Genomic DNA, 15780 nt, shown 5'->3' on the forward strand with positions numbered 1-15780 from the left:
CCACTCCCTTCATCTCAAATTATAAAACGTTATGGCTTTATTTTAATTCAAACTTTTTAAAAAATTGTCAAGGCTATAGAAAAATATACTGGTAATATCTAAAGGGGTATCAAATCAGTATATTATGGAGATATATGCCACGCATGACGGATTTAACAAAAAAAAAATATATTCATATATGTTGGTAGATTTTCCAATAAAGTTGGTCAAACTTTAGAATTTTGACTTAATACATCTTATAATTTAGAACAGAGGAACTAATTAGTAGACCACTTAATCTTTCTTAAACATGATCTAGTCGCCAAGTGGAGTCCTTATCCAAACGTACACGTCCGATGGAGCCTCCTCGCGTGAGCTCCACCACCAAACGGGCGTATGTGAGACGTACACGCGCATGCACGATATAATGGCATGATCGTCGTTGAATCAATCTGTCTCAACTCTCAAGACACTAGTGCCTAATTGACAGGATCGGATGATATTATGCACCTCCATATGACCATATCGAGCTTCCCATTAATTAAAACTTCCACGTACATACATGAATACCCCTTTTTACAAGTGGAGAGACCAGAACACTTGTTGTGCAGTTGGCCGACCCGACGGACGACCCCCGGCAAAAGCAACCAATGCAAGAAGAAGATAAAATCCCAGTGGCAAAGCATTATACTCCCTCCCTCTCATAATAATTGTCGAAATATTACATGTATATAGACGCTTTGTAGGCATAGATACATTCATATTTGGCAAATTTGAGACAACTAATATGAGACGGATTATCCCATATTAAGTGATTTTCTATTACATGTATCTAGACGCGTTCTAGACATAAATACATTCATATTTGGACAAATTTGAGTCACTTAATATGAGACGGAGAGAGTACATTAGTACTTGTGTAAATTAACTTGGTCGTGCTGTACACGTACTCTCCAAAAAGTCCAACCCCATTCTTAGTACCGTATTACTTTTCACCCAATAAATTGATGTTGTGGTTGACTGCAAACATATATATAACTAAGCTGTTTTTAGTGCAGGTAGGTCCTCGATATCGATCGAGAGCTACAGCTGTGTGTACGTCATTTTGTACTACTCCCTCTGTCCAGAAAAATCCCTCCAAACCCTCCAGTTCAATTCAAATTTTGCAAAAAAATCCCTCAAATTTGAAAGTTCAAATTCATAGCTCTCCCTCCGTCCGTCCGTCGCGCAAATAAGTTCAAATTTGAAAGTTCAAATTCAAATTCAAGTTCAAATTCAAGTTCAAATCCCTTCAAATTTTGAAATCTTCCGTGGAGCTCTCCCTCCGTCCGTCGCGTTCCGCTGCGCTCGTGTCGCCGGAGCTCCCGCCGGCCTCCCGCCAGAGCTCGCGGAGGAGCTCGCGAACTCCCGCATCGCGGACGCGGAGGAAGAAGGAGGTCGCCGGCGGGCCTGCTAGCTGCGCCGCTCCCGCCGTTATTCTCCCCTGCACCGCTACCGCCGGAGCTCCCGCAGCCATCGCTCTGCTCCAGGGCGCCGGCACTGATCCAGGGGAGCTCCAGCCGAGGAAGCTCCTGCCGCCGTCCCTGGCTTGGCCAGCGCCTCAAGTGCCTCCTGCGCCCGCGCCTCCGCCTCCGGTCCTCAATCACATAATTTAAAAAGGAAGCTATCTCAGGATTAGAAGAAGGAAGGGAGCAATCTGAGGATTAAAAACGGAAAGTAGCAATCTCAGGTGTCCTGACGAATTTCTACCCAAAATAGAAGCTCAACTCTACAATTACAGCATAATTTCTTTCCCAAATTTGAAATTACTACTGCTCCAGCATTGTTAATATTTCCATTGTATGGTGTCTTAATCAAATGAATGTTAACTTAAAGTGTCAAAATACAAAATGAGTGGCAGAAACTCAACCATACAAAACCCAAATGTCCACTTCCACAAACTAAGGCAAACCCAGCTGTAGTCGATAGAAAACATGGGGTGCCAAAATATGTTTATCTTTGAGATTGTAGTCGAAAATTCAGTCCTACAAATCAAATTATTGAAACTAGTCGATAAAAGTTCAGTCCTATAACATGGGGTGTCAAAATATGTTTATCTTGGTAAGCCAATGTTCAGATCAGTAGAGAAATCAACATAGCTTCTCAAGGAAGTTACAACCAATAGACTTGAACTGATATTGAGTATAGATTACAAAAAACTGATATTGAGTATAGATTAAAAAAAACTGATATTGAGTAATACACTGTAGAATGGAAACTGAGGAAGGAAAATGCAGAATACTTGAGAATACTGAGAAATAATTCCTAAAATGATTCACTGTTCTGAAAAAGCTAACTGTTAACTGAATGATGTGTCTATTCAGAAATAATTTTGATTCACTACCCACTGTTCTGAAATAATTTTGACTCACCTTGGCACTGCAGATGTTAACAATTTCAGCCATCTATTCAGTTCACAATATCAGTTCACAGTACATGGTTGTTAACTGAATTTATTTAATAATTTGGCATGCATATACTTCTACTCCTAATAGTAACAAGTCATAAATAAATTTGCCAGCAAGGAGAAGGTAAAACTAACCTGCACGACATTTGCCCATACTTCATCATCTATAATGTCAATTCCTCCATACAAGAGATTTGTATACAACTTACTCTGTTTAAGGACTAAACAGAACCAAACAGTTAGTATACATCACCAAACAGAGCACAATTAATCAACTAAATTTACTCCAGTAAAGTGATGTCCATATTTCTAAAGCTCCAAGTTCTGGCCCTAGGTAACACAAGAGTTTTGATTTCAATAATAAGCCAAGTAATCTTCCTGATTACTGATTAGGACTATACTGCAAGTTCAGGCCTAGTAATCTTTCTGATTAGGAGTATGTACATTTTTAACTTGCTTGAATATTGTGGTTAATTAGCAAGTACTCCCTCCGTTCCATAATTCTTGTCGAAATATTACATGTATCTAGACGTTTTTTAGGAATAGATACATCCATTTTTAGGCAAATTTGAGACAAGAATTATGGAACGGAGTACACACTGAATTTAAACTGAAGCTATACAAACCAATGAATCCATGTGCTAACTTTCACTAGATACATACATGCAGGCATGCACTTGCGGTGCTTGCCACTACCTTGTATTCTTTCTAGACTAATATGACCTTTTTATTATGCAGCAAGTCAAATTTCAGTCCTATCTCAGAAACTGTCCTATCTCAAAGTTCAGTCATACAATTTTAATCATCCAGAAACTGGTGTCACGAAAGAAAGATGTTGCTTTCCTTCATAAGAATGGTATTGTTCATAATTACAGAGAAAATTTTCCTTGCTAAGCAACTTCCATGAATCACATAAGCTTATAAAAATTTGATACATATTCAGATGCAAACCTGAGCCAACTCCTTGTGGCACTGGAAAAGCTTTAGTCCCTTCAGCAAAAAACCCTTCTTCTCGAACCGAGAAATAATCCCTCCACCCTATATAGTAAACCGTCAGGTACTGCAATTACAGGTTCGAACGAGCAAAATATGGGATTGGACACATTAGGTGCATAATCACCAGCAATTAAGTATATCCATCACCCTGACCAAAAGGACTCCAGACGACAATTTACACATGTCCTAGATAATTAAGTTGTTTGAGAAAATGGACCAAGGCAGTGGAGTAGTATTGTTAGCACCAGAGCATTGCACGTTGATTGCTTCTATCAAGCCTATATGCTGAAATAAACAGATATTGTCCCACCCTGTAGGTTTGGGATGCCATTTTACTGGATAAAAAATCAGCAAATTTCTCCTGCACTCAAATCAAAATCTCTAGCGATGCTCTAGTGTCCATCCACCAACCAATATACAGTATACTTACAGATGACACCTAACAAAAGCTTTGTCAATTGCATTCGAGAAACAAAAAATTGGGCCAATTTTCATTTCATGCCAATAGCCTATTTGAGTAACAAGGCAAAGAAAGGGCACACACAATGAAGCTAGCTTTAGCTTAGTACATTTCAGTACAAGCTGAGGCACATCATTGGATTTTGTAAAACCTCATCCACATTGCATCTTGATGAAGCATTCACAGATGACACAAGGGAATGTCATGGAAACACTAAGACACTAAGAAATTAGCACACACATTCAGAGATTGGCAACCCACATTCTCACTGACAACGCAGAGACACATCAACAATTGGCTAGGAGCAGAGCAATCGATCCAATTCTTGAGTTCGAAACAGCACATAATGTTCCCGTTTAGCATCAATTGACAAGGAGAAATCGATTAAATTGACAAGAGGTACCTGCTTCCTCTGCCGACGTTTGTTGTTCTGCACTTCTGCCTCCTCTCGCGAGCTGGGCGGCGGCGGGCCGGAGGGGAGACGAGCCGGAGGCGAGGGACCCGTGGTGGGGGCACGGCTGCAGGAGGTTTCAGCGGCAAGAGGAGGCCGCGCCTCGGAGATAGAGGGGGCCGGCGTGACGGCAGGGCGCACGGCGGAGGCCGCAATCGAGCGCTACGGCAGGGCGCAGGGCGGAGGCGACCAACGGCGCGACGGCTGGGCGCACGGCGGAGGCGAGCCGACGGCGGGGTGCAGCGAGAAAAATCCAACCTTGGACGGCGGAGGGCGAGCAGAACGGAGGAGCTAGACGGCGGAGTGGGAGAATCCCGGTGGAGCTAGAAGGCGGAGGGGTAGTAGTGACTGCGAGAGATCCGTCGGCCCTATAGGGCAGAGGGGAGCAGCGCCTGGGATCTGCGGCGAGCGAGGAAGACGAGCGGCGTGCGAGTGAGGAAGGACAGCGGCTTGGACTGCCTGTTATGTCGGGAATTACTCGAGGGGGTTTTCGAAAAATGTGCCGCGTGACATCTTTTTATGGACAGAGGGAGTAAAAGTTACTTGTGTTTCGTGTGCGACTTAGATAGAGGACTAGCTGTGGCCGGGCAAGCGAGAAAACAAAGAAAAGCGTGGACGTACGTCATGTGGCTTCTAGAAAGGGAATAACGGGAGGAGTGGGCCGGAGTCAACCCTTCTAGAAAGGCTAGCGCCAGAAGAAGTTGGCCGGTAGCCTGCAGACATCGCATGCGCAGGCGTGCGAGCAGACGCCAAAGAATGCAACTTGTGTTTCCTGCTGCTGCTAGCTAAGCTAAAGCTACTTTGCTGGCTGGTCTATCCATCCATGTAGAAACTAAAATTTCTCCTTAAAATGAGCCCACCATGGCAAGAGATCTACACATACAGCGATATACTCCGGATGTATTTATTGTTATAAAGCATCTATAAAGTAGTAGTTTTGCATGTATGCATCTCAGAAAAGTAACACAATATTTGCACGTATGCATCTATGGTACGTCTAATGATACAAACTTGGTCCACGTTTGTTTTCCCCATGTGACGACAGCCAACCAGCTAGCGTCGGAGAACAGAAAGTGCTAGAGATCTCCGGCCGTAAATTGAGAAAACTTTCACTGGTCAAAATTCTCTCTGTTTTTTTTTCTTCGGACAGTCAATTAAGAGGTTAACTACCTAGTTTCGGAGTAATTTTCAAGTGGCCAACGTCACCGCCAGCTATTGGGTCGTCTCGTCCTTGGTCGTGGCATGCATTTTCTTCTTGACAAATCTCTCGAGTACGTGTGCGATTTTGGCACGCCTTTTTGATCGGAGCTTCCACGCACACATTGCCACAATTTTCTAACCATGTGTGATGAAAAACCGTTATCCATGAACAACAATATTGATTCAATGAAGGTTTTATTGCTAACTAGTTTGTTCCTCCTCGCGTGGCCAAAAATAGGTAGCTATTTATTATACAGAGAAGTGTATTTCGATCGCTCACTCAATTGGCAACAAAGTCCAGAAATGGTCACTGAACTCGAAATCGTACAGTACGTTTTGTCACTAAACTTTGCATGGTTGCATCCGATTTGGAATAATCTTAGAAAAACCACGCCACGTGGAGTCAAAATCATCCAAAACTAAAAGAGGGACTAAAAGCATGAGCGGACCAGAAAAAAAACCCTGAGAGGGTGCAAAATGTACCAAGTTGAGGCATTTTTATGGACCGAGTGGGGACATCCTTTCTATACATGGGCCAAATTTAACGTGGGTCCGCCCATGACTAAAAGCAACCGGTTGTATCGATTGAGGAACCAAATATGGGGTTGAGCGATCATTTTTAAACGTTGTTACCAATTGAGAGATCAAAACTATACTTTTCTATCAATTATAACTAGGCACTGCTAATAACAGTTCGAATTTAAACATGGAATTCATAAAAAAAAAAAGATAAATCATGAGAGGAGTAGCTAGGCAGTAACAATTTCTAAGAACTATATAGACACTACATGAATGCAATATATAGTTCCCACTTCCACCATTCGGGCGTGTTAATTTCAAAAAGGTTATTCCCTTTTTCACTAGTGGAGCACTCCATAGCCGCACGCAGTCGCTTGTGTAGCACCGATCGATCGATCGCACTTTCAGTAATTCTCCCCCTTTAAAATGCGCACGCCCGCGCTATAGCCTATAAATACCAACGGCCCCCGAAACTTTCTCCATCTAGCCGCCACCCGCAGCTAGCTAAGCTACTGTAGCTCGATCGACCTTCCCCTTCCCCCTCTCCCTCCCGGCGCGCAGATGGCCGCCGTGCACCCGCCTTCGCTCGCGCCCCCGAGGCCCGGCGGCCGCTTCCCCGCCGACGAAATCGAGAGCGTCGCGGAATCGTCGTCGTCGTCTTCCCCGCGCCAACGCCCGCGGCGGCCGACGGCGAGCGGCGGGGAGGACGGGGAAGACGACGACGACGGGTGCAGCAGCTGCGTGGAGAGGGGCGAAGAAGAAGACCCGTACGGCCAGCAGCAGAAGCGGCCGCGAATGGCGGAGGCTGACGACGAGGACGAAGAGGAGGTGAGCACGGCGAGCTTCTGGTGGAACAGGACACCGGCGGCGGTGTCGGATCGTGTGAAGCGGCGGCGGGATGCGGAGGAGGAGGAGGGTCCGGAGCGGGCGGCGGCGCGGCAGGAGGAGGACCGCAAGTTCTGGGAGCTCTGCCTCGCCACAGGGTACCCATGATTTCTTCTCCCAAATTTCAAAAAGCAAGTTGATCCACCCACCGACAGACCATGGCAAAGGCCATGAATTAACCCCACGAAGCTAAGGCGACCTCATCACAGAATTAGCGTGCGCCTTTTCTTAGTTTCTTCTTCTTCTTCCTCTCCTTCTCTGTACAGATATACAGCGAGTCTTTATTATTTATTTAAAGGAGATCGAGTGTCGATTAATTAAGCGAGACAGGAACTAGTAATACAGAAAGTCGTTTAACAAAATTAAACTGGCGGCTGTTGCTCGGCTTGGCAGCTTTTTTAATCTTTCCCAAGCTTTACAGAAAGCCATCGCAGCATTCTTCTGCTAGCATAATCGGTAGACCAGATTGCTACGAGACTGCAGAATTGTCTTTCCTGGCTTCTTTGATTTTTTTTTTCCAATTTTAAGAGTAGTTCTCGTCTCTTCAGGTCAAGTTTTTTTTATTTTAAGAAATGAATACTGCAACCTAATAAACCTTCACTAAAGCTGGACGCTTTTTGTGAATTGGCATCTGGTAGCAGTACAACCTAAGCTTCAAAAGCCAAAGCTTTTCTCCTAATGGAATTGTGATGCAAAGCAACAAGAAGGTATTTCTCTTCTTCTTCTTCTTCTTTTGATCTGCGCCAGAAGAAAGAAATGGAATCGCATCTCCTGATCCAGAGCCAGAGGCCACGGTTCAACAAGGTTGTAATGTAAATGCAGGGAGCTTTCTCAGAGAATAAAGCTTTTCTATTTATTTTTTTGTTTTTGAAGCGTCTCAGAGAGTAAAGTTAATCTAAGTTGAAGAATAAAGTGTGTGCATTCATAAGATGCACCATTGCGGTTGATACACAGGTACATGGCAGGAAAACTGAAAATATGCTCCAGGAACTCCAATATCAGAGCCTTGAATCACACACACAAGCAGAAAATGTGCGGAAGCAAACAAGTTAAAAGTCATCGCTGAAATAAAAATCGAGACCAAGGATAATTTATTCCACGAGCAGGCTTGATAGATGATACTGGTACTTATTATTTTTCGGAGTTCGAAAGGGAATTAGCGTAAACAGTTTCCAGCTGAAACAAGATCAGCTACGCGGACGTGGTGATGAAATGCATCACTTTATTCTATTTACTTGTAATCGTGATCCCGTTCGACGACCGTTCTTGCGGTGGTCCTTTTTCCTATGGTTTACCACTCGACTGTCCTTTGGAAGCCTCCGTTTTCTTGCCAGGAAATGACCTCCCACTACTTGTGACAAGGTCCTTGATGGTTGCTTGGATGTCTTTGTCCTCCAACATAGACTCCAGTGGCACATGTAGGCCTGCAAATATTGGGGAGAATTTAGATCCAAGGAAAAAATATATACACTTTTCTTTCTGGAGTTAATATACAATACAATGGGAATGTGGATAGTATGTGAGGCTTCAGAGATGTCACTTTAGCATACAAAGCTATGCTGATGAATTGTTTGAAAATGACGGTGTCCTACAAGTATTATTTATTCACCAGATGATGGGATAGCATTTTGATGATGCCCTGTCCCCATATATTAAATTGGTCTGCTATGCCATCTCTCATGATGTGCCTAGCTCCACATCAAATGGTTATTAATTATTCCGTAACATGAAACTGTAGAAATGTTCAGCAGTTTCAAGTTTCAACACATATTTTCTAACAATGCCACCACTCAAACAAGACAAATAAGAAAGCAGAAAATCGACTTACGGAATCTCCAGTAATGCTTTGGGTTAGTGGGGTCGTTGATAGTTTCCTCCACTGCTGGTCTTGTGGTGTACTTGTCTTTCAGTGCGAGCAGGTCCTGGTAAAGAAGAGACCCAATATATTCATGTATTTATTTCCTGAGAACCCCTTAATATATGATACAACTTGAAGTATACCTGTAGCGGAAAGATTGCCCACATTGATGGGGCATCAAAATGCTGCTGAACAATGAAGTGAACCACTTCTGGGGTGCAACGAGATGGAGGCTCCTTGTCGCTACCAATTACACCCTTGTAAAAGCGACTTCTTCTCCCTGCTTCTTCTTCCCACCAAGCACGTAGTGTGGAGCAATCATGACATGAGGGAGCACAAACCTGAAAAGTTATTCAACACAATTTATCATCTGATGTAGCATATACTTTTCCTGTTCCCAACTGTTTCTATGAGCATAATACTGTAAAATTTAGTCATAAAAAAATAAAATGATAATACTGTAAAAAAGAGTGAAACATACCGTCATATAGCTATACTGAGATGGAATACCAAATTCACAGTTTGGTTCACTAGGCATTCTCTGGATACGCAATCCAATCAACCCTAGTTCTTGCATAACCTGGATAAACACCTTGCTGTTATTTTAAGAACATAATCAGCAGAAACCAATAATTTCTTAGCATAATCTGGAAAGGTGTCATACAGGATGAACACAAGCAGGGATAAGACCAAGATCTTCCCCGCATGCCAGCATATCTGATGCATCCAACAGGACAGGCAGAGTCTTCAGCGCATTTTGACGCCAAAGATTTTCTTGGCGAGTGAAATAATAGTCATAATATAATCTTCTAAGGACATTTTTGCTGTAAAATAACATTGATGAGATGATGAAATAGTCGATAACACAGATTTGGTTAGGACATAATGTTAATAAAATCAAGAGAAGGCCACTAGTAAGAACTAACACTTGGTTGCATGCTGATTTCATTTTTTGATGGCAAATGCCTACTAAACATAGTCGATTGTTCTCGAGGAAAATTCATAATATAACATTAATTATGTGAGAGGTGATAGCAATAGGATGAAAAGATAAAATTTTGCAACCAAGTACAATATCACAAAGCTCACAAACTGTAAGTCTGAATTCTTGCTTTTATTGTCAACTAATTTGAAGCAAATTTACAGTCTAATCAGAAGCATTTATAACAGAGAAAAAAAACATTACCTATGTTCATCTAAGTCCCTAAAATTTGAAGTGTCTTCCAGGTTAAAACGGGGATAAAACTTCGTGGGGTCCTCTGGATCTCTAATGAGGACTATATTCTGTAGATCAACAAACAGATCTATTTTAGTCGAATGGGTAAAAGAGAGTTGGATATGTTAGAAAAAGTTGTAACATCAGGATACAAAATGCGCAGAACAGAAGACTGAGTCACCTGTAGTAGATCAAACAGACCACGCCGAACACTGTCTTCTTTCTCCAGCCAGAGTGATTTTTCGGGACTGGTTTTAAGCTTTGCAATAATCTTTTTCTCAGTGTTGCATTCCTCTTTGAACTATACACACAAACAACAAATGAAAAGCAAGGGAAATTAGAGGAAGCAATGCTATGGAAAAGAACCACGGTAAAAAATTCACATGTCTTGGATTGAAAAATGGATATGCTTGTAATAATCACTGAACTAATGATTTGCCATGCAGTCTCAAGTAGCCCATATCTTCAGTTATTATTGAAAGAGAACATAACCAATTGCATTACCTCGTAGCATTGCTTCTGATATTCATTCAGAAAGTTAGCTGCAATAACTGTCCAAAAAGATCCAAACTTCTCCTGAAATAAACATCATGTTGGCACCCTCGTTGTTATACTAACAAAATTCTGGAACATCGCTTTTCAACAGATTTACCTCCAACATATCCTGACGAATATATGGACGGCTCATCCGGTCAAAATCCCAAATGCCATCGCCCAGAAGCTCCTCCTGAAAATGAACTTAGGAACAAGTCAGATAAACTACACTAGAGGTTTCCTTTGGTCCCTTTTAGTTTGTTTAACAGATGATAAACGAACCTGACTAAGAGGAATCGAAGGTCTAAATTTTCCGATCAAACCTGTCGCAGCATGATCTGGAAGCTCCCATATCCTAAAGAAACCCAAAATATGGTCTATCCTATAAGCTGTGAAGTATTTTGCCATCTGCAACATATTAATAGCAGATGAGTAATGACAAGCAAAGGTGACCGCCAGACAAACAAGAAACAGTGCTGCTAAATAACCTGCGTCAGACGAGCTCGCCACCACCCATAATTATCCTTTGACATCTCCTCCCAGTTATATGTAGGGAAACCCCAGTTTTGTCCATTTTTGTCAAAATAATCTGGAGGTGCACCAGTTGCTGTATTCATGCGAAATAAGGTAGGGTATACCCAAGTATCCACACTATTCCTATCAACACCAATAGGTAAATCTCCTTTCAGAATAACCTTGTTTTTCCTTGCATATGCAGCTGCCTCTGATAACTAATAAGAAGGGTATGTAAGAATAAATGTCCACAAATATATACACAGATATGATTCAATAAGCAGTTCAGAATGACAACAGCTGATACTTACTTGCGTATATAGATGGTATTGGATATAGTAATGAAAGCGAATAATATCATGGTGCAAAGTACCTTCTGCAACAAGCTTATCAAGCTGCAATAAATAACATAATGAGACATCTATTAGGACTTGTGTCAGAAAGCATGACCAAATGACAGAATTTACTGAAAACACTTTTATTAAGCATATCATTTCCAATACCTTTTCCTTCGAGAACTGAGAAAACCGACCCCATTGGCTGTGATCTGATGTCTCAAAGAAATCCCGCAGAAAGCAAAATACAGCATATGGTTTCAACCATTCCTATCGGAACATGGCATGAAAGCTATCAGATGTAGTTTGAAATGAGTAGACTAAACATAACATGCGAGATATCAGTAAATATACCTCATTTTCAGATAGGAACTTCTTGAACGAAGCGGAACTTAATACTTTGTCTTTTTCTAAATTGAATATTTTTTTGGCAATTGACAGTTTTGTGGCCATTGCTGCCTCATAGTCAACATCCTGATTTAACGTTCAGAAGAAAGTTAGATCTGTAAACAACTCCAAGAACCACATGAATTGCATGATCAGAAGTCACATGTTTTGCAAACATATCAAAAGAGCAGCAGGGACATGAAGTGCATCTAGGCCAAAAGAAAATTATATTCAAAGTTTAACCACTTACCTTCTTGTCCAATTGTTTCTTTGCTTGCAAAATCTCTTCCTGCGATGATATGCAAAATTGAGTACAGGATCAGGTGATTCAGAACAGAAGAGATCAGTGAAACGAGAAGCCAACACAAATAAGTAGTATAAGAGTTTTATCTGAAATGCATACAAAGGTACACCTTAACATCCTTTGGAATTGCATCTGAAAGTGCTTGTACTCTCAGGTACAAGGGGTGTAACGCAAATACAGAGAGTGAGCTGCAAAAAAACACATGCAGCATGTTATTTGTGTTTGGGAATGTGCTTTTCAAACTTCAACAAAAAACACAGGGGAATATATGAAGCTATGTATCTTCGTGTACCTGTATGGATATGAATCCCACCACATCTGGTGAACTGAAGTATCATTGATAGGAAGGATCTGAACAAGATGAAAACCCGAATTGACTGCCCAGTCAACAAGAAGTTTAAGATCTAGGAACTCTCCAACACCAAGGTCCTCATTTGACCTGATTGAAAACATTGGCACGGCAACACCAGCACCCCTCCATGGTGATTCCTGGTAAAACAAATGATGAGTTGGTCTCACATAGTAGTTGTCCATGATGATGATTCATACTACATCCTCAGCTTTCTTGCCCAAGCATGACATGACATGGTTCTACCAAGAATATGATAAATATAAAAGGAATATTGTTCATATCCTAATGCATCATCATAGCATCGTAAAAGACATAAGTGATTGCAAGACCTAAATAATAACAAGTTCCTAGCAAACTTTCTGGCAAGGAACATATGCATTATCAGCACATTCTTAGTGGATGACTCATTATCAATGCATATATTACCCGTAGGGAGCCATCAGATAGTAGGATGTATCTGGATGGTGAATCCACATCGACCTCTCTGTTTGGACCGAACTCCAATGTAGATGCTCCTGCTTCACTAATTTGACAATATTTATATGTGGAACATTATTAAGGACAACACACTAGTGTTCATACAACAAATAATACATACAAAATGCTAACTAGGGAAATAGCCATTTGCGCAAGGATATTTGACTGGGAACTCAGATTTCCGCAACACACAGTTTGCCTTCCAAATGGAATCTCCAACGTAGTTCAGCTTGAGGCCATCTTGAGCTCGCCAATTTCCTATTGAAGGGTTACTTCCTGTGACGACAACCTAAAGTTTTGTGTTTGGCAATAGTTAGGACACCAGCAAATATTTATAACTGATTTAAGAAAAATGGGATAATGGTCACTAAGTATGTACTTGAAGCATAGCTCACAAAAAGAAACAAAACTGTATGGATAATACTTACAGTAGAGCCAGCTCCTAGTCGAGGACAACTAATAATAAATTGCACGACAATATCTGTTGAACCAAAATTATAGAAGAAAATTACAAAATAGCCATGTCATACCTAATCATCAAAACAGAACCAACTCATTTCTTTTGTTTACTTCCAGACACTCCAGGGATAAATACTTACTACAAAATTCATTTAAATAATACATATTACAAGTGCAAGGTATCACCTGGAGAGTTCTACAGATCTAAAGATGTGGGAAGGAAACATATTTCACTTAATATGTACTTAACATGGAAAGAGATTATGCTTGCTATATTCATTCTTATCCAGTAAATATATGAAGAGAATATCGGATGTATGCCAGTCCACTCCATCATTTTAGACTTTTAGTTTTAAAATGTTACCTTCAGGGTCCAAACTTTTGCTGAGGGAAGCAGACTTCAATTCTCTTTTAGCATTTTCATTTTCGCTGAAAATGACATTCTTGAATGCACTTCGAAGGAAAAGAGCTTCAGAAGCATCCTGAATTCAAACCACGACTAATCATAAACAATGAACAATAAGCTTATAGGACTAGTCCAACGAACAGCGATGTTAAGTGGTCATATGGGTAGCAAGATACCAACAACAGATACAATGCATCCAGCTAAGTTATAAGCTTAGTTTTGCTGAAATGCTACTACTTATTTGTACAGCATGCAAATATACACAAACAAGCAAGAAGACATCTTAACGAGTACATGATTTTTTTTAATTAGTACCTGCCACCAGTCACGGATCTCGACTACGTCTCCATCCTGAACACCCTCTGGCAGCACTAATTTCTTTTTCTCCCCAGACTCCCATCTCAAAACATTCTTGTGATCATCCACTACATGATAACTGTACTCACAGGTGAAGCCAGCAGCAACCGAAAGTTGGCCACACCAAATTAGAGCATTCCCTTGGTGAACTGGGCTCAAGGCCAATCCTTGCTTGACATTCCAAGATCCCAGTGCCGGTTCAGAGCCAGCAATGACAAGGCTTTGTCCCCATTGCGTGTAGTACGGTAATTTGAAGATCACAGTCACATGTAGAGATTTCACCATATCTTCAGAGCAAACAGTAACAAAAAATCGCAGCAAAGTTAGCAAGCTGAACGCGTGGAAGCAAAAAAACATAAGATTAGCAGGTTGCGAGCTGAATGAATCCCAAGGTTCCACTCCTAACTACGGCAGGGTCTCAGGATTCCTCCCTAGACAATGAATTGGGGATCCAAGAAATGTGAGGTTCCCCTGATGCATGCCAGCGATCCCCACACAAAATTATTCTTCATGTTTCCATCCCTCCGAAAAATCTTGATACCGTGAGAAAAGAGATTCCGGAATCAAACGAAAAAGGGGAATGCGGGCCAGATTCGAAGAATCAAGAAACCTCACCCAGCTAAGTACTAGTGCCATTGGCGCCATGGTTACAAACTACCAAGAACCAGCAATCTCAGTGGCAAACCACAGGAACAAATCAGAAAAAACCCCGAGAAGGGAGAGGGAGCGAGGTCACCTACCTTCACCGAGCACGAGCGGCGCCAATGGGCGCGGCCAGAAATGAGCACCGAATCAGCGACGGAACAAGAGGAGGAGAGGACGGCTGGGTAGAGGAGAGGAGAGGGAGGAAGGCGCCAAGGATGAAGAAGAGGACGTCCCGGGTGTGAAGGCGACGTTAACGACGGAGGGCGGAGGAGCGGGTGGCGAGCATGGGAAAGCGGCACCTGCGACTGCAGTGCAGGGACGGGGTAGTACTAAAAAAAGGGGGCGCCTTTTCTGGTCCGTTGCCTCCCCATGCTTTGTGGATCTCCCCCGGACTAAAAGCTCTCCGCCATTTTTGTGTGGTTGGGAGGAGGACGAGGCCGGAGAGGCTATGCTCTGCTCTGCTTCTCGGGATCGGGGAAGGGATGGCGTGGCGACACGCTGCCACCGCGGCACGTGAGCTGAGGAGAGGACGAGACGAACCGTAGTTGTCCCCATGCCGATGCAGATGCAGCTTGCGGCGGATCTGTAGACTGTATGAGAGGAGAAGAATTATTTTCTCGAGGTGTCCATTAAGGGGAAGTTTGTCGAATCTGGAAAGGTGACAAATCTGGGCTGTATCCAATCTGAGATTTATACTTAAAAGTTGAAATGGGTGTCAATGTGTGTGATGTGCTTGTCTGAAGATAACTGTAGTTTTTGGCCGTAAACAGAAAGGTTTTGGGGGATCTGGAGATGCAGATTAAGGAAAATGTCAGATGAGGCAGTTTAATACTAGTGCAGTGGTTCTGAAGAATGCATGTTTTGTCCGTCGTATTTTGCTTCGAGATACGTGGAAGAACTTGCATGTTGTCGTCACCGTGGCCCGTGGGCTCACATGATGCAAAGGCAATGCAGCCCAACACCTAGAACTCGTAGCCTTTTGACCCATGATATTTTCCAGA

The 15780-nt window shown here is 42.2% G+C and overlaps 2 protein-coding genes across 2 annotated transcripts; one reads left to right on the top strand and one right to left on the bottom strand.

The window, feature by feature from the left end:
- The first annotated feature begins 6510 nt into the window (after positions 1-6510).
- LOC106865858 lies at positions 6511-7338 on the top strand. Its single transcript, XM_014897091.2, has one exon. It carries the CDS (start codon positions 6613-6615, stop codon positions 7042-7044), a length of 432 nt encoding a protein of 143 aa, XP_014752577.1. The 5' UTR covers positions 6511-6612; the 3' UTR covers positions 7045-7338.
- Positions 7339-7978: 640 nt separating this feature from the next.
- Positions 7979-15264, bottom strand: LOC100845971 (4-alpha-glucanotransferase DPE2). Its single transcript, XM_003562453.4, has 23 exons — positions 14875-15264; positions 14093-14421; positions 13736-13853; positions 13341-13393; positions 13074-13201; positions 12862-12979; positions 12376-12572; positions 12193-12271; positions 12030-12068; positions 11747-11866; positions 11561-11662; positions 11369-11452; positions 11033-11275; positions 10827-10952; positions 10663-10737; positions 10515-10586; positions 10192-10311; positions 9981-10078; positions 9459-9618; positions 9276-9374; positions 8938-9135; positions 8765-8858; positions 7979-8360 (listed from the first exon to the last, which is right to left on the bottom strand). Exons 2-23 carry the CDS (start codon positions 14417-14419, stop codon positions 8221-8223), a joined length of 2790 nt encoding a protein of 929 aa, XP_003562501.1. The 5' UTR covers positions 14420-14421; positions 14875-15264; the 3' UTR covers positions 7979-8220.
- Between the last annotated feature and the right edge of the window lie 516 nt (positions 15265-15780).

Source organism: Brachypodium distachyon, chromosome 1, assembly GCF_000005505.3.
Source record: "Brachypodium distachyon strain Bd21 chromosome 1, Brachypodium_distachyon_v3.0, whole genome shotgun sequence".
In the NCBI taxonomy this organism is placed as follows: Eukaryota; Viridiplantae; Streptophyta; class Magnoliopsida; order Poales; family Poaceae; genus Brachypodium; species Brachypodium distachyon.

Excerpts from the sequence above, each read along its gene's own strand:
- LOC106865858 (XM_014897091.2), top strand. The coding sequence starts at position 6,613 with ATGGCCGCCGTGCACCCGCCTTCGCTCGCGCCCCCGAGGCCCGGCGGC.
- LOC100845971 (XM_003562453.4), bottom strand. The coding sequence starts at position 14,419 with ATGGTGAAATCTCTACATGTGACTGTGATCTTCAAATTACCGTACTAC. Across the intron at positions 11,663-11,746 it reads AGTTCCTATCTGAAAATGAG|GAATGGTTGAAACCATATGC; the intron begins GTATATTTACTG and ends ATGTTCCGATAG. Across the intron at positions 10,953-11,032 it reads GGCGAGCTCGTCTGACGCAG|ATGGCAAAATACTTCACAGC; the intron begins GTTATTTAGCAG and ends AATATGTTGCAG.